We start from the raw sequence: 22,648 nt of genomic DNA, 5'->3' as shown, positions 1-22,648 counted from the left end.
GCCCTGGTTGTCCTGGAACTCACTCTGTAGACCAGGCTGGCCTCAAACCCAGAAACCCGCCTGTTTCTGCCTCCCAAGTGCTGAGGTTAAAGGCGTGCGCCACCACTGCCCGGCTACTGCACTCCTTTTATGTTTGGTTTAAAAGTTTTGTTTTGTTTTGCTTCTTAATGAGAGAAAAAAAAGAACAGAGACAGGTTTTTTTTCTTTTTCTCTTTTCTCCCTTCAATGAAAGCCTCATTTTGCATTGTTCTTCAAATAGAGGAGACTCCTCTATACATACACTGTACAATGTTAACACTGCCTCCATAAAGCATCAATTAAGAAAGGCCAAAGAATAAGATGTTGAGTTTCTTTTAAAATAATTTAAAATATATTAACTTTCTAAGGCAGATTTTGTGTGAGGCGTCTTGAATAGGTAGCTGCTACCGCTGTCAAAGAACGGTGCTTGGAAGGGGCTGTTTTGGGCAGTTGAACTGGAGGGTACATCCCGTGAGGTCAAGCAGCAGAGACAAACACACGTGACAGACAGCACAAGCCAGTGATGTCAGCACTGACTCCACACGACTTAGACTTGGCTCCACAACTGGGCCACTTAAGAACTCTGGTTCTTAGAGACAATTGAGAAAACACAGTTGTACCTTACTATCTGCTGAGAAAATACAAATAAATATGCTGATAAATGGCCATCTGACCGTCATGCACAGAGGAACACCTCCTCGTATGATCTGAATACTCGCTTGTCACTTCCTACACATGCACCCACTGTTTACAGGAAATAAAAGCCGGCACCAGTGTATGGTGAGGAGCTCAGCCCAGTCCACGCGCAGCTGAGCAAGGAACCAAACACCAGAGTTCCTCTGACCACAACAGAGGAACTTCAAACCATGCAGCCACTGGCTGGAAATGGGCAGCAGAAATGCCCTACGTGGCAGGTACTTCCCAGTTAAGGGAGTGTGGCTTGGCCGCCACCAGAGAGGCTCTGGAGCCCGCTTGCCTTTATTACCCCAACAACATCCACAACTGCACTTGGCTTCAACACAACTAGACTGATGAAGGCTGCTCACCACGATGAAGACGAGGTAAGGCTGGCGCCACAGAAGTGGGGTCACGCAGACCTACTTGCACATGCCATGGGAGGAAGGAAGGTCCACACTGATCCAGTGTGAGCTGCCTGACTCCATCCTAGCCAGTCCCTTGTACTGCTGCTGCTGCAGGAGGTGGGGGAGCCGGCACTGCTAGAAAGTCCTGTACGTGAGGAACTCTTTCATCTTCTTGGGGATTGGCAGTGCTAGGACTTGATACGTTGTCAGGAAACTTCGGAGGGCTTTCCTGCATAAGTGCTTCAGTGAGGACAGGACCCGGGGAGCTGTCCAGAACTGGACATGGCCATCTCTCGTCCTGAAACAACAGAGACCAGTGCTTAGCAGCCCCAGAGAGTTGTTTTCATTATAACGGACAGTGGTGATTCTGGGTTGACCTGAAATGGAGACTCCAAAAGCTGGAGTGGGCCCTGAATGGGAAACGCTGCAGACTGCTGGTAATGACTGCTGTTTGGTAGGATTCTTAGAACCCAGGACTTTGTGACCCGTGCCTGTGGTCCCAGCTGGTTCATCAGATTAAAGTGGGATGAGAACCCAAGCCCAAGAACTCAAGACCAGTGAGGTTTAAGACTGTCCAAAACCAACAACAAAAACACCTTTGATGACAAGAGGCTTGCATGAGAAGGGCCTGAGCTCACACAATAAGGGCCATGTACCAATTATAGATGTGATCTGTAAGGTGACCTTAGCTGTAGACTTCCCATATAAAAACAGCATCATCGTATCTTATACCTCCTTGTGGAGTTGGCCATTCAGGTAACATGGATCACATATAGGTCTCTCCTTGCCTTTACATTGATTACTAACATCTATAAATGACATTACTGTTCTCCACACTTCCTTCATGGTGCACACAGAGAGTCTGCCCATCTGTTCAATGCACATACATACCCTGTGGCAATAATTCCACCGTGTGGGAAGAACGTGCAGCAAAGACCATTGGTCATCGGAGCAAAGGCAACCGGAGCCTTCAGTTCCAGAGCCCAGATCCTGAGCAGCCTGTGTGGGAGACAAGTGTATGTGAGCTGGGCTGGTGCCAGCTCCGAGGCAGCTGGCTCTGAGCTCAAGCAGTCCCTCCTCACCTGTCATCTGCCACCGTAGCGAGATACAAGCCTTCAGGTGAGAAGCACACAGACCTCAGGGAGCTCATGTGGACGTCACTGTCATCCATGGTGGGTTCAAGCTGTGTGTGACTACAGAGCAAGAAGAGCCGGTTGGGAACACTGGCTTCCCCTCCCCCACAGTCCTCCCCTACAGGCAGCACACCGAGTACCCTGGCCTGTACTTGTGTAAAACTGTAGCAAGTGCACACTGGGAAACAAGGTCCCTGAATGCTCCGAGTGTCTCAAGATGTCAGAAGGGTTCCCAACACTTCCCTGTGCTAATTTCCTTATGTAAAGTAGGTCAGGTCCACCTAAATGCACCGTGGAAACCAGCTTTTTAAGCTGATCTGTGGTAATTATAGGACTACTATCATTTGCTTCTGAAACAACAGAAACGGAGGAGAAAGTGGAGCAAGCTTAGGGGCGGGAGGGGCGGGGGAATTTATACTGGAGGTAACAGCTCTGAGGAGAGTCACCTGGACATGGTACTACAGTTAACGGTTACAAGTAGCGCAGCTGCTGGGTTTGTATGACCTGAAGAGAGTTCAACATGGAAAGGCACTGAGCCAACTGGGCTCTTCCATTCAAGCCGCTCCTCCCCATCCCAGAGTCCACAGAAACGCACATAACCCCACAGGGTCCTTACTGAAGTGATCTCAGCCTCTCGCCGGTGTAGGGGTCCCACATAATCACACTGGTGTCATAGGAAGCTGTGACAAGCAAGGCGGAATCAGGAGAGAAATCACAGGAGACAACACTGCTTTGGTGGCCTTCTAGTTTCCGGATTAGTGTGTAGGACCGCATGCTCCACAGAAAGACCTGCAGCAGGACAGAAATGGGTGTGGTGAGGGGGCAGAAGCGAGGTGCTTAGTTAGACACCATTGACAGGCAGAGAAAGCCTGACCCTGACCCTCAGCCAGGGAAAGTCAAGGTCTCTGTTTCTACAGCCCCCCTGGGACCCTTTACGCAGGTTTAAAGACTTAAAGACTGAGAGCATAGGCCAGGCTAGCCTACAGAAGGCTGCCTACTCCACATTTCACACTGCTTTCTGATCCCTGCTTGTGATGGGGAATCACGGCTGAGGGAGATCTCAGATATTAGCAGCAGGCCCAGTGGGCCAAGCAGCAGCGCCCTTCCCAGACTTCCAACATCTTGCTTAAGAGCCCTGGAAATCTGGCCCATGACTGCATCTGACCTAGCTCACAACTGTAAACCTTGATGAGAATCATCAAACCAGGATTTCGTTTTTTATGTTCACAAAACTCTCTGAGGGTGGAGATGTGGCTCAGTAGAGAGCTTGAACACTTCAGAAAACCCCGCATTCCATCCTAGCACTGCAGAAAATGGGCCTGGGGGGGAGGGGGGAGTTCAGGGTCAGCCCGGTTATACTACCCTGTCTCCAAAAACCAAAGAAAAGGAAAGTGCTTCGCTTCCATGATCAAGTTCCTGCGCTATGCCAAACAGTGACCCCTTCAAAACTGTCTCATCTGAGAAACTCCCTCTCCAGACTGCCCAGGCCCTAATGTCTTTAGAACACAACAGACCAGCACTGCTCCTGTTAGGGTTAGGACTGGAATTCTAAACATGGAGTCCAACTGAAGAGATTCAAATGCAGGTCTGGGTGTGGGCTGTAGTTTTAAAAATCACGAACTCTGACGGGGAAAAAAAGGTCTGAAAATATTGCACTTCACCATTCTGGAAAAGGAACCTCCCCCAGAGATGAAGCACCCACTTCCACATCCCCCTCTCCACAGTCATGAGTGCTGTGTAGGGGGCCAGAGCCAGGCAGCCCGCCTCTGCTGGGACACACTGGCAGATGGACTGTGGCCCAGGCGCGCGCGCGCACACACACACACACACACACACACAAACACACATGCTACGCACAGGTGCACACACACACACACACACACACACACTGGAGGCTTACCGACTTCTCCCCAGCTGCAGAGCACAGCATGCTACAGTCAGGGGAGATGGAGCAGCAGTAAACCCACTGCAGATGGCCGGATAACACCTGGATCTGCTTACCTGCCACACAAGAACAGAAGGCGATTCATCAGCCCTCAGAAATAAAAGACCAGTAAAGCCTCTGGGTCTCAACTAGGCAAAAGACCCACATTCTAGTACAGGACAAGAACCGTGGCAAACACTTGGAAATCAAAGGGAAAAGGAAACCCGTGCACCCTGTGAAGGCAGCAGCCAAGGGTGGGCATCCCCAGTGGCTTCCTCTAGTCTGCAGCCGAGGACGGCACAGGTGCGCAGCTCGGAGCACAATCTTTTCAAGAACTCAGCACTGTGAGTACTCACACCCATCCAGGCTTAACAGCCTCTCCAAGTTCCCTAAGGAACTCTGTTCAAGCACGCTAGCAGGACAATCATCAGAGGCACATGCTCTGAGGTCAGACAACCTGGCTGCGAGAGCCACTGGGCTGTGTGCTCAGGGCATGGTCAGGGGCTGTGCATCACACTCTCAGGCCTGGACTTTCCCAACCCCAAAGCTGGCCCACATGAGAATGAGTGAGTCAATGGGGCAGACGCTCAGCCTGTGGTCCAAAAGAAATACAAACTTCCTCACGTAGGGTATTGCTTAAGGAAAACTGCCATGTACAAGAAAAAAGATGAGGGATAACATTCTCTTCTTGTGAAATGACCTCAAAACCCAATGTGTGTGTGTCCAGGAGTGTGTTCCCAAGTACAGACAGCGTGGATGGAGACATCCTGGGTTCTTGATAGGGGTTACCAATGTCAAGGGATGTCTGAAAGACGTAGGCAGGTAAGAACAGAACATACATGGGAAGCCGAGCAAGAGGAATCTGATAGCTCCCTCTGGCCTCTATGAGTACCAGGCACACGAATGGTGTGCGTACATTCTCATTAAATACATATATACCTTAAAAACAAAAAAGAAATGCCTCCCCCCAATCTACTTTGTTCCACCCACTGTCAGTCACCCCCATCTAGTCCACTCTCCCCATCAGCAAGGGATTTACTGAGTCTCCCCTCAAACCTTCCCAGAAGGGGTGCTCAGGCCTCTAGTCTCAGCATTTGGGAGGAGGACAACGTCCAATGAAGTCCAGAGCCAACCTACGCTAAGCCATATGGTGAGGAAGATCTACATGCCCAGCATGAAATATGGTGGGGTTGGAGCTGGGCATAGTGGTTTAAGCCCTTAATCCCAGCACTCGAAAGGCAGAGGCAGGAGATCTGTGAGTCGTTGATCAACTTGGTCTATGCAGAAAGTTCCAGGACAGCCAGGAATACATAGCGAGACCCTGTCTTAAAAGTACAACAGGTCCGGTGCTGAGATGGACAGCTTAGCTGTAGTGTGTCTAACTCAGGTGGGCCTAGACTGCCACAGGTCCTTGCTAGCAGGCCCATCTTCATCTGCTTGGTTTCAAGCTCCCATACCAGACAGAAACCACTGTGGGGCAGGGAGGGGGCAGTACCTCTTAGTGATCGAGGAGTTCGGATGAGAACACTCTAAAAACACCTCTGTAACTGTTTATCCACAAGCTGCTATGGACTGTGGAGAATGCCAAAATTAATAGGATACAAACATCATCTCCAAGAGATGGCGTTTGGAATGGGGTCTTTGAGAAATTAAATTGGCTACAAGCAGGGAGCCCTCAAGAGTGAGAGTAGTGCTTTATTCAAGAGAGCAAACCTCAAGAGGCCTGTGTGTTTTGTGACACGGCCATCTGTGGGCTGGAGTGTGCTCCCCGTCATTCAGCGCTATTCCCTTGGTCTGCTGCGAAGGCCTCCAGGCTGTGCATGTACCATGAAGTCCATGCTAGGACACTGAGCAGTACTCTTAATGCTAAGACAGTAGGAGAAATGCCCCACAGTGGGAGGCAGGACGGCCACCACAGCGGGGCACTGGCCCAGTCTCACTGTTGCGGAATTCACCTCTTGCAGGACTACCTATCTGGCCGTTTCTTCTCTCTACCATGTGGGTTTTGGAGATGGATCTCAGGTCACCATGCTTAGCAAATTCATGGACCACTGAGCTATCTGGCCAGCCTGGACATCCTTCAAAAAAAAAAAATTGTTTTTCAACCTATGGTGAGTCACAATAAAGTCGCATGTGTGCAGTCTGTTCATGGGTATGTAGGCTGGCTTGGATCAATGTGCACTGATCACAGGCAAGCACATTCTGAACCCTCCGAAGTGCAGTTGCCCCTAGGTGTCTGTGATCATGAGCTGGCCCATGCATCCAGATTCTGACCAGCATCCCATGAGAGGCCATTCCTAACCTCTCCAGAAACTGTAGTAGTGATACTGGCTTTGGCCAGGAGCCCTTGGTCTGAAAGCAGTCTAGTTGGGGGCTTCCTGAAAGAAATCAGGTGTCTTTCTGAAGTAGGCTCTCAGCTTAGAGTAAGCGTCTCACTGCAGGTGCTCAGTCTTTACAGCACTCTGCTTGGGCAAGCTGTGTACTGCAGAGCTCTGCTGTAGCCCCTGAGTGGTGAGAGGGAACAGGAGTTTACTGCCATCATTTCCCACAGATGGACAGAAGGAGAGAACTCACTCCTGGAAGCTGTCCTCTGGCCTCCACATGCAGGCTGTGGCATGTGTTAGTCCCACCCCCCGGGACAATAACAGTAAATTAAAATGTTAAGAAAGACACTGTATTGAATCTAGTCTTGTCAGTGGTGCCTAAACGAGGTACAGCTACCGTTCTCAGAGCATTTACACCACACCAGGGACTATGAGCCCTCTAGAGTCAGCCCTTAGGAAGAGGTGAGCTCTGTGAAGACACTATGGCAGCTCTGTATGAGGCACGAGCACTTGGGTGTTGGTGTCCTGAGAAGGTCTTCGAGTCTACCCCTGCAGGACAGCCGTGCAGTGAACTCTGATATTAAACACGCCTTTAGCTCAGGACTTTGAGGCCAAAGGGGTGGCTGCAAGAACATCTAAGAAGGGCTTGTTGGCTGACATGGAGGAGGAAGGCAGCTCCACATGAAATAGCCCTGTTGAGATGAAGGCAGGACCAAGTGGCTCAGCCCCTGCCCCTACCGTGCTTATTCAGGTCCCAAATTCGAAGCGTCTTATCCCGGGATGCAGAGACCAAAATCAAACTGCCGCTGGGCGTGAAGCTCAGATCTCTCACGACGTCTTGGTGGCCAGAAAGATTCAGAAGCAGGAGGCCTGGAGGGAGCAGGTCAGGGAAGGTGGAGGTCAGGGGAAGGTGGAGGCAGCTCGCTGGCTGGCACCCACTCCGCACCAACTGGCAGGGGTGAGGCCTGACCACAAGCCACGCGCACACCGCCCTGCACCTAGTACTAGCCAGCAGACCTACCTGTCTGTACCTCCCAAATCTTGATCTGCCCATCGTTGAGACCTGTGGCCAGGATCAGGCAAGAAACATCAGGCGCCTGGGGATGGTGACGTGCCCAGAGTTTCCTGCTGGGTGGAGAGGGCCATGGGCTGAAGGCCAGCCCCCACACAATCTGGCCACAGTCCAGCGTCTTCTCCTTCAGACTGCCCCGTCCTTTTGGGTCATTCTTGCTGCTTCGGCTCTTGGCTTCGAATCCTTTAGGGATGCTGGGCAAAGCAGACATTTCTGAGTGAATCTACAGCTGTAACTAACATGCCAACCACCCTACCAGCCAGACTCTCGATTCCTAGAAGTTACTTCTGGCATTCTGTGAACTCTGGAATGGCTTCAATTCCTTTTGGAATTCATGGGACATGGGCTTTACTTCTTTGGCTCATTCAACTTGCAACAGCCCTGAAATGGGGTGACCTGCCTTGTGAGACAAGTAGATCACAGAGGCTCCAGGGAGCCACGTGCTTGCTCAGGAAGTTCTCTTGGGTTTTGGTCCTAGAGAGAAGCAAGCACATTTCCCCATGGGAACGTGTGTCACGCACAGTGTACATCTGCAAGCAGGACAGAGTAGAACCTGAGTCCTTTCACTCTGCTGTTCCCCTGTCCATCCGGCTTGCCTCCAGCTCAGACACTCCAAAGGGACTGCAGTGAGCCCTCTTTCACCATGACAGCCCATGTGGTGCGTCCTGAAGGCTGCCCTCACACACTACACCCCATGTGGTGCGTCCTGAAGGCTGCCCTCACACACTACAGTCCAGGTGGTGCTGAGGCTCCTTCACCCACCTCCTTGATGGGACATCTAGCTCGGGACCAATCCAGAGATCAGCCAACCACAGCACAGCTCACAGGGGGGTACTTACCCTTGGGACTCTCACTTCAGCCCTGACCTTTCCTATCCCCCTGGGAGACAAGGCCTGGAAAGTGAAGGTCAGGCCCAAGGCCCTGTCCACCACTGTACCCAGTATGGTCACAATGGCACAGGTTAAAGAGACGGCTCTACAGTTTGGCCTGAAAGCACAAGTCTACTATTCCTCAAGGTATACCTGACCAGCACACAGCAAGCTCCACTCTTCCAGACTACGTTGATTGGAGGAAATCAGATGAGGACCCCAGATCCCCAGGCAAGCTCAGCTTCCCTCCATGAGAACTCCCCTTCCCAACAGCCCATGTGCCTGCACTGCTTTGTGGTCACGTGACCCGAAACGTTGCATTAAACCCCACTGCTGTCAACTGCATAGGATAATACGTTTTAAAATGGCAGCAAGGCCATCTGGAGATCGCGGACTCTCCAGCCTACACTGGAGGTCAGTAGCACACACCCGGTCGGCTGTTTCTGCTTTTGCTCCAACAATTCTTTTACTTGTCATATCTTACAGGTCAACATATGTTGATGGAATACTTCAATGTCAGTGTGCATGTGTGGTGTATAGAGACAAAGGGTGAACGCCTCCAACACTCCTCCCTCACACCTGCATCACAGAGCATCGGAAAACCTCTCCTGGAACACCGTCCAAGAGGATACCAGAGTCACAGAACTCACCCTGCTGCCTGCCAGGGCTCTAGCTTTGGAACCTCCAGCCATTCGATGCTCTCACCCTTGGTAGCCAGCACTGTACTCCTGGCCGCTGAGTCGTCTCTGCTTTAGACTCCACATAAGAAAAGGTCACATTCCGCGTTTTTGTGCCTACCGTACATTACTCCTTATAATGTCTTCTGGTTTTACCAGTGTTACAGAAAATGACAGGATTTGTTTGTTTTTGGAGACAGGGTCTTACCATATAATCCTAGCTAGCCTGGAGCTCACAGAGATCTGCCTGTCTCTGCCTCCCGAGAGCTGAGGTCAGAGATATGCCAGTCCATTCCCAACCACTGACAGGGAATTTAAAGAGAGAGGTTTTGTTGGGATCCTGGCCTCTCAATTCTGTGCACAATGCAATACTGAAGGAGCTGGACAGGAAGGCAGACCTGGCCCCACAGCCTCGGGAGCCATTATCTGGATTACTGTTCTGGATAAAAACAGCACTGGAGGCCAAGGCCACACTGAACTCTGGAGGCCATAACTGGTCCAGGCCCCTCCTCTACCATGTGAATTCAGGTTCCAGGTGTGAAGCGCCTCACCCCGGGATGCAGACACCGAGAGCAGACTGCCCGCTGGCCTCATCCTGGGATGGGATGCAGACACCAAGAGCAGACTGCCCGCTGGCCTCTGATCATCATCTGGCCTCTGTCACGGATCCTGACCAATCCACATGTGTCACTGCCCCGTCCACACTGCCCACACCTGCCTGACCCTGACACAGGGACCAGAGTTTCTCATCTTGGGAAAGGCAGGCCACAAAAGACACACCTTTAATACCAGTGATTGGGAGGCTGTGGTAGGCAGATCTGAGTTCAATACCAGCCTGGTCTACAGAATAAGTTCCAGGCCAGCCAGGGCTACAGAGAGAAACCCTGTCTTGAAAAAAACAAACAAGGCTGGAGAGATGGCTCAGCCATTAAGAGCACTGACTGCTCCTCCAGAGGTCCCGAGTTCAATTCCCAGCAACCACATGGTAGCTCACAACCATCTGTAATGGGATCTGAGGCCCTCTTCTGGTGTGTGTCTGAAGACAGCTACAGTGTACTCGTATAATAAATAAATAAATAAATAAATAAATAAATAAATAAATAAATTTTAAAAAGAGAAACAAACAAACAAAAGAAAACAAAGCAAAAAAGGGGCCCCAGAGCTAGGTGTGTAGTCCTGCCCACCTGTTATCCTAGCACCCGGGAGGGAGGCTCAGGCAGGAGGATCAGTAGTTTGAGACCAGTCTGGACCACACAAGGAGACCTTACCTCAGAAAAGAAAAAGGAACAGCCCGTGGAGGAATGAAACAGCTTAGAACCTCTAGCTTATTTAAAAATGGAGCTCTTGCTTCTGTATCTACTGAAGGGAGCATTTTACCGCCTCACTCACAGGGATGAGGAGTATGTACGGGTTGTTCCATTTAATGTTGGTTGGGTCTTTCTAGAGAGAGAAAGTCACCCATGGCTAACAAAGGGCTACCTATGTTCTTGAGAACTCTGCAGTTTGTCCTTGGGGATCCTAAAGTGGCCTACATAAACTAGGACAGTCACAGCCTCACTGTCACAAACAGGCTCTTCGCTGACTAAATCACGGCTGAGTGTCACCGGCCTGCATTGCAGCAACTGCTTTAGAGCAATTGACTCCGCTGGGTCACGAGGTCAGAGGAGTTCTCGGCAAGTGCATCCTAGCCCAGCATGCAGGAAACGCTCTGGGGGCCTGAGTGTGCTGCTGAGTGAGTGTGTCACAGGAGAGCCAGACACTCGGAAGGGAGGGCAGGTGGACACTTAGGAGAGGGTGCTAAGGGAACAGGAGGCTCTAACAATGGTTTTCAACCTGTCCCTTGAATCCCTTTGGGGGCTCAAACAACCCTTTCACAGGGGTGGCCTAAGGCCACTAGAAAACACAAGATATTTATATTACAACTCATAACAGTAGCAAGATTATAGTTATGATGTAGCAGTGAAAATAATGTTATGGTTGTGGGGTGTCACCACAGCATGAGGAACTGTATTAAAGGGTTGCAGCATCAGGAGGGCTGAGAACCACTGCTCTAGCAGAAACTGACTTTACTTGAGTTAAAGTGTCTCAAGTCGGGGGCAGATGCAATGGCTAGGCAGCTCAGGAGCTTGCTGTCATGGTGACAGCCCAAGCTCGATGCCTGGGACGCAGAAGGTAGGAAGAGAGGACACACCTGCAGTTGTCCTGTGCTTTCCATGCTTGTGCAGGTGCATGCACGTGCGAGTCACTTTTTTTTTTTTTTTTGGTATTCAGATCTTTATTCTTGAAAGTCGTGTGCATGACTGTGGGTGAATGGCAGGTACCTCACACTAACAGAGGCATTTGCTAATAGAACAGGGCGGGAACAGGACCCTCTGTTGTGTAACTCTAGCTATCATGGAACTTGCTCTGTAGACCACCTCTGCCTCTGCCTACTGAGTGCTCCCACTAAAGGTGTGTGTGCTTTACCATGCCTGGCTAATAGGATTAAAATGCTGGGTGTGGGGGCTCACATCTTTAATCCCAGCACTTGGATCTCTGGGAGTCTGACGCCAGCCTGGTCTATCTACCAAGTTCCAGGACAATGAGGGCCACACAGAGAAACCCTGTCTCGGAAAACCAAATGCGTAACTATCCTGGGCTGTAGCTCAGTTAGAGTACCTTTCTCACTCAGGCAAGGTCCAAGGTTGGGTCACCTGTCGTACCAATACAAGAATAAACAAGCAGACAAGGTCAGATACCCCTAGCAAGAATATAATGTGCCAATACCAGTAACTTATGAAATGCAAGATACAACAGCAGGAGATCCAGAAATAAATACGCATAGCTTTAAATAAATATGAAAGTTTAAATAAACATGAAAACTATGCAGCCTGGGGCCATAGCTGTATAACAGAGCACTTACACAGAGGCCTGGTCCAAGGTCCAGCACAGGACAGAATACCTCACTGTCCAACCAGACTTTAACCACAGTAAACAAGTCACTAGGAACAGCTGTGTACTTGCTTCTGAGACAGTCCCATGGGTCATGTCACATACTGCTCTACTGTACATGCCTCTCTCGTGTAATACGGCACGTGTAATACGGCATGCACACAGCAGCCGTGACCACACTCAGCGGTGTGGCTTCTGTTTCTGTTTGTACTGTTTTCAGTAGGGGTGGAACCCAGAGCCTCACGGCTGCAGCCTATCCCAGTGCCTGGCTCAGTGGCTCAGGCTACTCCCTGCCTCAGCCTCACCAGCTGTAGTGACAGGGGCACTGCCATGCCTAGATGCTTTGAAAATAAGTCATCTGCTTGCACTGCACCGCACTGTCATTCTTCAATACCCGTGCTATCTCCCCAGACCAGTGATTTCCCATTTAACACACTAGTGAATACATTGCTTGTTTTGGTGAACGACACAGAAAAAACCCTACCATTCCAACAGCCCTTCCCAGTTTTACTGATTCTAAAGAGAAGGCTGTACTTGCCTGCAATGATGTAGGTAATTGAGAGTAAGCGTACTCTAGAGGAAAACAACAACAAAAAGACTTTTCAGACAATAAGCCAAACCTAGACTCAAACCCAGATACAAAGAGTCTCTAGCTCTAGTTACGAAATGTACCACAGTCATAGTGAGTGACCCTGCCCTGCCCTTCCTGTTATAGAACCTCACCCAACTCACTTGTCAGGGTGAAGCCACTCAGGAGGCAGCCCGCCACCAGTCACCTCAGAGCCCCCCACCCCCACTCTGGACAGTCCAAGGATTTGTGGGAGTTAGGTTCCAGGAAGTGGGGACTATGTAACTCATAGCTCCCTCCCCAGCAGTGTGGGGCTGTCCTAGGACAACCAGGCCTCTTGGTGGCATTACCAGTATCAAGGCAGCAGCTCCCCACGAACTGTACCTAAGCATCACGGATGAGAGATGCCAGGAGCCTCCAGAACAAGCCTGATGTGCTTCTGGATTCTCTGCCTCCGTTCAGTGCCAACTGAAGATGATGTACAGTGACTACTGCATACAGGCTCAATCAATCAATCAATCCAGACTCAACTGAATAAATAAATAGAACAGAAGGAAGACACATCAACCAGCAGAAACACTGGCACCGCAGCAAACTACAAACTAGGTTAAAAAACCAAGGGAAAAAAACAAACAGAAAGGAAACAAAGACCCAGTTAGAAAATGGCCAGAGATGGGAGGAGGAGGAATTCCCTGAAGGAAGGACTCAGAGATCCATTAGCACAGGAAAAGGCTCTACAGGTAGCAGGAAGGAAATCCAAATCAGACCCCACCTCACACCAGGTGAGCCAGGCAGGAACACAGTGACCACCAGTGTCCAGTGTCTCAAGGAAGCCTCCAATTTCAAATCTGAAGACCCTACCGGGTCACAGAGAACTGTACCACCACTGTGACAAACAGCCTCCACTCCCTCAGTCCAACACGGACGCACACGCCTCCGCAGATGTGTCCAAACACATTCAGAGCAGAGAAAATAAAAAAACCTGTCAATTGAGTCTGGCATCTCACACCAGTACAGTGTCACTGCAGGAAACAGAAGTGAATGGTGGTGAGAGCACGCACACGTGTGTACACACACACACACACAGACACACACACACACAGGCACTATTTGGAGCTGTGTTGAGAGAGTCCCATGCAGAAACATCCAAGTAAAAAGCCCTGGACAGGTGAGCCCACAGTGAGGGCACACGACACAGTAGTTGCCAGATCAAAGCCATGGAGGACAAATGGAGACAGGTGACTCTGAGGAAGTGACAGTGCTAGAGAACAGATTCTGGTAGCAGGTGCACAGCTCTGTGCCGTCGCTGCACTGACACTCTGTAGATTTTCTTTGAGGTGGAGTCACACCTAGTGCAGGCTCTCCTCCACCTGGTGGTCTTCTTGCCTCCAGCTCCCTAGCACTGATTACAAGATCACCAAGCACAGCTAGTGCTTTACATTTCACGTGGACAACCTGTATGGGGTATCACTTCTAGCTCAATAAAGCTGTTCAAAGATTCAGGCCAACACACTCTCGACAGACCCGGTTCCCTGTGTCCAGACTGTGGGGTGCTAGGTCCTCACGAGCAAGCCCTCAACTGTTCAGACTTTGCCCATCTAATCTTTGAAAAGACTCCCAAAGAGTAGGGAGCAGCCTGGAAAAGTTGCCCAGCTCCCCGCCATGGGCCTCCTACGTTCCCCATGGTAGAAAGACTTACAACTGTTCCTCTAAGGGCCAGGGGACCAGCTTGACCACGCAGTGTCCTTGAGACCAGGCGAACCAGGAACCGTCTGGCGAGAAGGCCACGCTCCAGGTCTCACAGCTTGACTTCCAGTCGAACTGGTGGGGGCGCCCAGGCTTGAGTTCAGCCAGCAGCAGCGGCTCCTCTGGGGAAGGAGGGGTCATATTTTAGAACACAGGTGACCAGCCTAACCGCCAGACTGGGGAAGCTGCTGTCTGCCCAAGACCGAGGGAGAGAGGAGGGCAGTAAAGGTAGCCACAGGCTACATTCCACGGTGGTTACTCAGCGGCAACCCTCCCATTGTGTGACTCAGAGCTACCTTGCTGCGGTGAGGACTTGGTGAATGAAGTCTCCTCTTCCTGTGAACGCCAAAGCAGGAAGAAAGTGAGAAGCAACTGTGCCCCCAATGAATGCTCTTAAGGAACCTGGTGCCTTCAGTTCGAGGGTTCCTTCTCATGCCCAGATCCCTCATCACTTCCTTCTAGAACAGACTTACTGGCTCTATTTCCTTCTTCACACAGTCCCCTTAGCCCTGGTTTAACCTGATCTAAGTGACTACTAAGTCATTCTGGTATCCCCAGGGACCCTGCCAAAGCTGAAAACACAGCCAATATATCGCAAGGCTCCCAGCTGCCTGAGCCCAGTCTGCAGCCACACCCCTGCACTAAGCCCTCCAACAAGCCACTTCCTAGGACATTGCCCTGCAAAGCCCAAGCCCCTTTCTCAATCACATCCAGTTCGTTTTCTAAGAATTGCACTTATGTCTACTGACAGGCGGCAGCACCTCAACTTCCCTACTATCAAAAGGAAAGAAGCCCAAACCTAGTGTAGGCTGACGCTTCAGCATCTTCTGCACCACCAAGATGACTGCACCTCCCTCTCTGAGAGCTCCATCTATCTCCTACGAGTGAGTAGGCAGTGTTTGTTCAACCCAACCACAGGTCCTCTAAACGCCATGGCCGACTTCTAAGTCAGAGCCTGAAGAACGAGGGATCTCAACCTTTTGTGCACATCTTACTCCAGTAGTTCTGGGATTTAACTCTCTCTGGGATAATAATGTGGTTTTTAAAAGTTATGTTATGTCTACGAGGTTCTGCCAGTATGTACATTGGTACCATATGCATAGTGTCTATAAAGTCAAGAAAAGGGAGTTAGATCCTCTGGAACGTAAGCCACCATACGGGCACTGGGAATTGAACCCAAGTCCTCTAAGAGAGCAACCAATGCTCTTAACTGAGTTACCTCTCCAAGACTCCTCAGAAAATAATTTAAACAAGCTATATTTCCTACATTTCAAAGCCCACTTTTATGTAAGTTCTTACATTTGGGCCTCAAAGAAATCAGCGTATACCTCAGAGCGAGAAACTTTTCCTGGTTAGAGGAACAGCATCCTTTCTAGGTGCACGAAATGTGTGGTTTCCCACACCCAGGACGAGGCACTGAGATGCATGTCAAGCCGACCTGGCCTCCAGGTTGTCCCAAGTTCCTCAGCTCCCACCTGGTACACCCTGCCCCCAACCTTGAACTTGATAGCCCAGGAGCCTGACTGCCCTTCCCCTAGATCATTACTGCCCTTCCCTATATAATCCAGACAGTTTGGGGTGTCTCTGTCTCTCTCTTCTCCCTCACCCTCAATCCTTGGGGCTAGTGAACTCGCCCACTGGAGGGCAGCTTCCCAATAAACCTGCCTTTAATATAATCTAACCTGGCTTGAACTGGCTCATTTCACTGGCTGGGAAATAACCTGTCACACAATCCATATAATCCAAGGTTAGCATGATCCTGGTGAAACAGAAGGTAATGACGCACACACGAAGCACACGTTTTCTACCATGTATATAATAGGAAAATGGATGTGTCTCTTTAAGGATTTACATCACTGTGTATGGGTGGCATAAGCACATGCCACAGGACATGTGTAGGAAGAGGACTGAGAACAGTTGTCAAGGGCCACTTCTCTCCTCCTACCACCAGCTTGAAGGACTAAACCAATTTTTGTGGCAAGTGCTTTGAAAACCCACTGAGTGATCTCACTGAACCAACAGATACACCGTATTTCATAAGACGTGTTGCTAGGAATTAAGGGTTCAATTAGTATCTTAGTACATCACATCTTGGCTTTATAAAGAAAAATGGAGATATAGGTTTTAATACATTAAGCCTAAACTGCTGTATGTATGTGTGTGTGTGTGTGTGTGTTTGTGTGTGTATTTATAGACTCACATGGCTCCTGCCAGAGATGTGCAAACACATGTCTGCATGACCATTACTTTGTGGATATGAACATGTTCTGGCCTCGTGTCAACATGATAAGGCTGGGAAAACTGTGTCCCTCCGGCACACTTGCACCTGACTCACTTCCTCCCACACACACATCGCCCTCTCCTCTGATACAATGGCATGGCACGGATGGCACAAAATAAAAGGCTCGGCCCTTGTTTCTTTCTCTGCCCAGACCAAATTCACCGTCAAGTCCCATCAAGTCTGTCTCCGAAAGCCTCAGCAAACCTCCCTTTCCAGCCCCATGGCTACTACTTGAATCTCTCCAGCAGCACCTGGTGCCTGGCCTACCAGGCAATCTTCTCACTGCTCTCTGGGGTCTGCTCTGGCTCCTGCTCATCCGTTCTTACTTCGTAGCTTGCAGTCTCTCTTACCCAGATCCTACCCTCAGCTCCTGCATGATTAGGACCCTTTGACTAAGCTCAGTTAGTTCCAACCTCTGGACTTTGCACCAGCTCTCCAAGGCTGCACCTTATCTTCACTGTGTCAGCCTCAAAGGACAACTCCCTCCAGGCTGTAATCCAGGGCCTTCACAACTCCTCATTAATTCCTTTCTAGAACTCCTGTCTATTGAGGTCATTACCACTCCCCACCCCCGGCCCCGCCCCAGGCACTAGGAGGTCTGCTCACAGCAGCAAATCTTGTCTGTTTGTTCCCAAAGCAATCGGTCAGGCTACCAAAGAGATACTCGTGACAGACATGCAATACCTCTTAAATACACAGGAAGTGGAGCCCATTGGACTACCAAGATGCATGTGGCGTCCACTGTTCATGAGGAATTCTCAAACCCTAGCCCTGCCCAGAATTCACACTCTATTTCTGGGGCCTGGGGGGTTTCATCTTTTGCTATTTCAGGTCAGGAATCTTGATTCTAAAAGAAGACACCAGTCTCGTCTCCTGGAGTCTGGGCCCAAACTAAACTTGGCTACTGGAAAACAAAACCGTAATTCGTGCAGCACTTCAAAACAAACCAAGCAGAACTGGGAGGATCCAGCTTCATCTGAGACAGTACCTGCATGGCCCACTGCGGCTGGCTCAGGGCTTTGGTAAATTAATACGCACCGCATACTTTCTGGACACCACGTGACTTACGGATAAGTGGGAAAGCCAACATACAGGGAGAGGAGGGCTCAGTTAAGCTAATGAGTGTACGCACCCTTTCACATTCTCCGCATTTTTCTCAGGGAGGGCTCTCTTAAAAACCTGTCAGCAGTTTCCACGTACATAACTGTTATTAACTGTAGTCACTGTCCTAGCTCAATGAGGTTCTGTAACCTTTGACCAACATTTCCCTAACCCTTCCAGGTTTCCCAACTAAACAAGGGATGTGTACAATAGGCAGAATGGGAGAATTATCAAAGCCTCTTCCGCACAAGGAAAGCCCCTTTAACAGAGGTGAAGGCAGGAACATGGTTGGCAGCAGGCTTGGTAATCCTTCCTCCTGCCAAGGGATCTTTGCATTGCTAGGCTGAGCTGTCAGCTTGGAGAGATTTGTTTGGATGGTTGGTTGGTTTTGGTGGCTGGAGAGACAGCCCAGCCGTGGGTGCTGGGAACCAAACTCTCATATTTTTGGCTGTGAGCCTAGCTTTTAAATGGCTGAACTCTGGTCTCTCCAGCCCAGCTTGGAGAGTTTTGACTGGCTGCTCCATCATAATAATCAGGGCTCTGTGTCCATGTCACCTTCTTGGTGACATTCCTAACTCAGCAGGGTGACTAAGTCACTGTCCTTTAGCTTTAGTCATTTAGCTTTCTTTACACTAGGGAATTCTGGGTTGCATTTGTGGTTAGCATGCATCTGGGGTCTATTTCCTCCCTCAAACCACCTTGCCTGTCTGTCACTAGTCACCAGCCACAAGCAGTTACTGAACCCCTGAACTGTGGCAAGTCTATTAAGACTATAATACAGGCTGGAGAGATGGCTCAGTGGTTAAGAGCACTGACTGCTCTTCCAGAGGCCCTGTGTTCAATTCCCAGCACCCACCCACATGGTGGCTCACAACCATCTGTAATGGGATTGGATGTCCTCTTCTGGTGTGTCTGAAGACAGCTAGAGTGTACTCACATACATGAAATAAACAAATAAATCTTTAAGAATACATGGAACTGGAGAGATGGCTCAGCAGTTAAAAGCACTCATTACTCTAGCAGAGGAACCTGCGCTGGGTTTCCAGTGCCCAAATGGTAGCTCACAATTGTCTGTAACTCCTGTTTTGAGGGATCTGATGCCTTCTTCTGGCCTCTGCAGGCACCAGGTACATGCATGGTGCGGACATCCATGCAGGCAAAACACATACATAAAATATAAAAAAAAGTAAATCTAAGAATACTTTTTAAAAATTATAAAGCACACACCACACTGTAAAGCCTTAGAGGTAGCGATGGCTCAGTATAGGAGCCGCTTTGCTGTTCCATCCCCAGAACCACCTGGAGGCCCACAACCCTCTGTAACTTGGAACAAAGGCTCCGACGCCCTCTTCTGGCCCCCTCAGGCACTGCACGCAGCACGTGGTGCAGACAAACTGGCAGTTAAAACGCCCACACAGAAAAATTCTTCCGTCTCCAAAACATTCCTATAATTTGTTCCATCGCACAAATCAAACTTGAAATATTTTAGATACGTTATCCTTTTTAATTTCAACTGTTTCCTTTTTTAAATGTGTCTACGTTTAAATTACATATTGTTATTAGATTACTCTGGGCCAACAAGGACCCAGAGAGTGCCCGGCACATACCAGATAATAAATATTTGTTGAATGAATAAATTAATTATAACCACCGTTCTACTGTTTTCTATTGTAATCCTTTTACAATAGACATTATTCAGTTTGAAAAGAGAGTAAAACTCTGGCCTAAGTGTCTGGCCTTTTTAATAGTAGCTTGGAAGCTCCCAACAGCTCTGCCCACACCCCTACCACACATACGTCGTCAATCACTAGGGAAAAACTCTGCACTGGAAAAGATTCCGGTTTAAAAAAAAAAAAGTGTGGGGGGGGGGGGGGCTGGGGGAGTCTGGTCACAGACTGCTTTGAGATACAACTTTGAGGCATCAGTGGAAACGAAAACGGAAGCTGTAAAAAGAGTCACAGAAGAAAATAGTAGGGGCCATTTAAACAGAATTCTATGGGGAAGATACTGAAAGGTTTTAATCTAGATGGAAACCCGGGAGAGGAGCTGCCGCGACACCTTTCCCTGAAAGCCTGGCTCCTGCAAACAAAGAAATGTCATTTCCTAAATGCAAAGGGGACACCACCCCAGGGAACACCTGCCTTTCCAACAACCCCATCCGGCCCTGCCAGCCCTCGGGTGCATCCGAATCCTCCAGACCTGGGTGAAGCTTCAACTTCACCGGAACAAGTCTGAGCCCTAGGCCTTGACTCTTAAAATCCCCCTACGGAATCTGCCTTTCAGCTCCGGTATTTGGGGACCCTGGAGTGTGGCGACAGCCCCCTCCCCCAGGTCCCCAACCCACGCTACTATTCCGTGATCAGGGCACAGGAACAAGAGCCCTCCAGGGAGAAGCCCCGAGGGGCTGCAGGTCTAGCCATCCCTAGCATCTCTGCGCTTTTCCAGGCGGCCAGCAAGTTCATCCCTTGCTCTCACTTTGAGCTTTGGTGGTGACAGCTGTGGACCTCACCCACTAGGGTGTCGGGTCCTACGTGTCACCCCCGGGCAGTGTCCCGGGCCCCACCCCGTTCCCAGGCACCCACCCAGCGGCCGCCGCTACTACCGAGCCGCGATGGGCGCTGAGGCCAGAAGCCGGGCTATGGCGCAGGCGACCCGGGGGCTCTGGAGCCATCCCAGTCCAGTGGGCTCGCTCAGGGACGGCGGCCGGTCCCCGCGGTGGCAGGAGGCCGGCGGCCGCAGCTGACAGCGAAAGCGAAACAAAGCTGCCCTCCCCGTCTCGGTCGCCGCCCCGCCGCGGCCGCACTCACCTCCGGCCTCCATGAGGATGCGCGGCCCGCCCCAGGCGGCGGGCGCCTCAGCCCCCAGGGCCGTGGGCCTTCATTCCGCGCCCGCCCCGCCGCGGCCGCGCCCGCCGCCGCCACCACCGCCGCCAAAGCTGCCGCCGCTGCCGCCCGCAGAGGCCATCAGCTGCTTCCCGTCACATGGCGGCCGGCGGGGGCGGGGCCGGGGCCGGGGCGGAGAGCGCGCAGGGGAAACGCTGGGGATGCGGGGGCGGAGGCGGAGTGGGCGGCGGGCGCGGGACGCCGAGCTGGGGAGGGGGGCAGGGAGAACGCCGAGCTTTGGGGACGGAGGCGGGGGAGCGGGGCGGGGGAGGGAACGCCGGACTGAAGGGACGCGGAGCCCGGAGGAAGCGGGGCTAAGGGGACCCGAGGTGGGGGGAACACTGGGCAGAGCAGACAGGGAAGGGGGCAGGGGAGCCCCGGGCAGGATGGGGTTGGGGGTCTCCGAGAGCATCCAAAGTGGAAACCTAAAATTGGAGCGAGTAGAGATGGGGGTGGGGCGGGCAAGGGCTGGGGGTGTCGTGGAGAAACCTAAGGGGCCGCTGGCTCGCTTGAGGCTCAGGGAAGCTGCCCGGGTCATGATGCTGGCTGGGGGCAGGGAACTGGGGATCGCAGGGGGAGCTGAAATGCTGGCCTTGACAACGGCCCCAGCGGGAGGGATGCTGGGAAAGCCAAGGGGAGGAACTAAGGGGAGAGGAGGTCAAGGTTAACCCACACACACACACACACACACACACACACACCCGAGATTTCCCTCTGCGTGTCCTCAGATGCTGGTGCCTCGGGTCCTGGTCCTGTTTGTGTCGGGTGGATTTAAACTTGGAGCCAGAGTAGGAGAAAAGGGGTTTTAAGTAGTTCCTGTAGTTGTTCCTGGCTTTGGATTTTCTCATGGGCTCTGTAGTGTCTGGTAGTGTCCTGTCACCACCCCACCCACCACCCACACTCAAGGTCGCTCCAGTCCCTTTTCCTGTACCCAGCCTGGACTTTTTTTTCTCCAAGTTCAATGTCCCCATTTCCTTCCCTTTTGAGTCATGGATCTCTTTGTAATGTGGAGCCAGGGAAGGAAAAGTGATGGGTTTAAGTCTGCTCTCCCATGTTTTTTGAGCCGGAACAGAAGGAACCTTGCTTCTACATTCCTGCTTTGTATGCGTCTCTCTTCCACTTAGCGTTCAGTCCAGGCACACTATTCTATGACCCAGTTCTCCTCAGGTCTCCTAGAAGATACCCGTGGTTTACCAGTTGTCTGTTTTGAGGACACACACATACACACACACGTTTTCTACTTGCCTGTCCCCTTTCTCGTTCTCCATTCTTAACAGCCTCCCTTAACACACTCGATATCTAAAGGCATTTTTTTTTTTATGGCTTGTTCCTCACTCAGCTCCGGGGTTCCCGTTTTATTTCTGATGTCCTTCCTGATCGCCTTAGATCCCAATTCTATTCTCCAGACTTAACTTTCCAGTTCTTCTTAACGTGTCATGTTTCCCCCATCTCTACCATTTTCTCATCAGTGTTCTTTGCGAATATATTGTGGAGGCCAACGTTATTATCCCTGGTATGTCACCACTAGGGGTGTGTGTGTACATGTGTGTGTATACATATGTGTGCATACATGTGTGGGAGGGGTGGTTTTGCCTGCACATACTTTCCGGGGTCTCCAAAGAAAACAGAAGAGGACATGGGATTCTCTGGAACTGATGGACAAATGATGTGAGCAGTCCTGTGGGCAATGGAAATTGAGCCCAGGTCCTCTGCAGAGCTGCCAGTGCCATCACGGAGCCATCCATCCCTCCAGCTCCTCCTTCCTGTGCTTCATTTCCCAAATGCCATTTCCTGCTGTCTTTAGGGTCTCATTTTTAATGGTTTGGTTTGTTTCTATTTTAAGGCACTGGAGACTGAACCCACGCGTAGTTAATAAACACTCTATTGGTAAGCTACACCCTTTACTGTACTTAGGCATTCAGCATGCACAAGTCAAGTGGTAACGGGGACAAAAGAAAACCAGCTTTACAGCTCTTTTTCTTCCAAATGGCTTTTTAAATGCCCGTTTACTTATTGTGTGTGTGTGTGTGTGTGTGTGTG

The 22,648-nt window shown here is 50.7% G+C and overlaps 1 protein-coding gene across 2 annotated transcripts; it reads right to left on the bottom strand.

Annotated features, from left to right (window-relative positions):
• Positions 1-144: 144 nt before the first annotated feature.
• On the bottom strand, positions 145-20,727 carry Wsb2 (WD repeat and SOCS box containing 2). 2 transcript variants are annotated; one of them, XM_021162130.3, is made up of 9 exons: positions 20,534-20,727; positions 14,298-14,466; positions 7,503-7,747; positions 7,220-7,351; positions 4,134-4,234; positions 2,850-3,022; positions 2,183-2,293; positions 1,992-2,099; positions 145-1,398 (listed from the first exon to the last, which is right to left on the bottom strand). In XM_021162130.3, the coding sequence occupies exons 1-9, from the start codon at positions 20,544-20,546 to the stop codon at positions 1,236-1,238; spliced, it is 1,215 nt and encodes a 404-aa protein (XP_021017789.1). In that variant the 5' UTR covers positions 20,547-20,727; the 3' UTR covers positions 145-1,235. The 2 variants fall into 2 exon arrangements, with proteins under 2 accessions (XP_021017789.1, XP_021017788.1); XM_021162129.2 differs by lacking the exon at positions 20,534-20,727 and having other exon boundaries at positions 14,298-14,485.
• Between the last annotated feature and the right edge of the window lie 1,921 nt (positions 20,728-22,648).

This window comes from Mus caroli, unplaced genomic scaffold, assembly GCF_978045245.1.
Source record: "Mus caroli unplaced genomic scaffold, Mus_caroli_1 scaffold_4, whole genome shotgun sequence".
Taxonomy (NCBI): Eukaryota; Metazoa; Chordata; class Mammalia; order Rodentia; family Muridae; genus Mus; species Mus caroli.
Note: the sequence above shows the minus strand (reverse complement) of the source record. Positions and strands in the feature narration are given on the sequence as shown.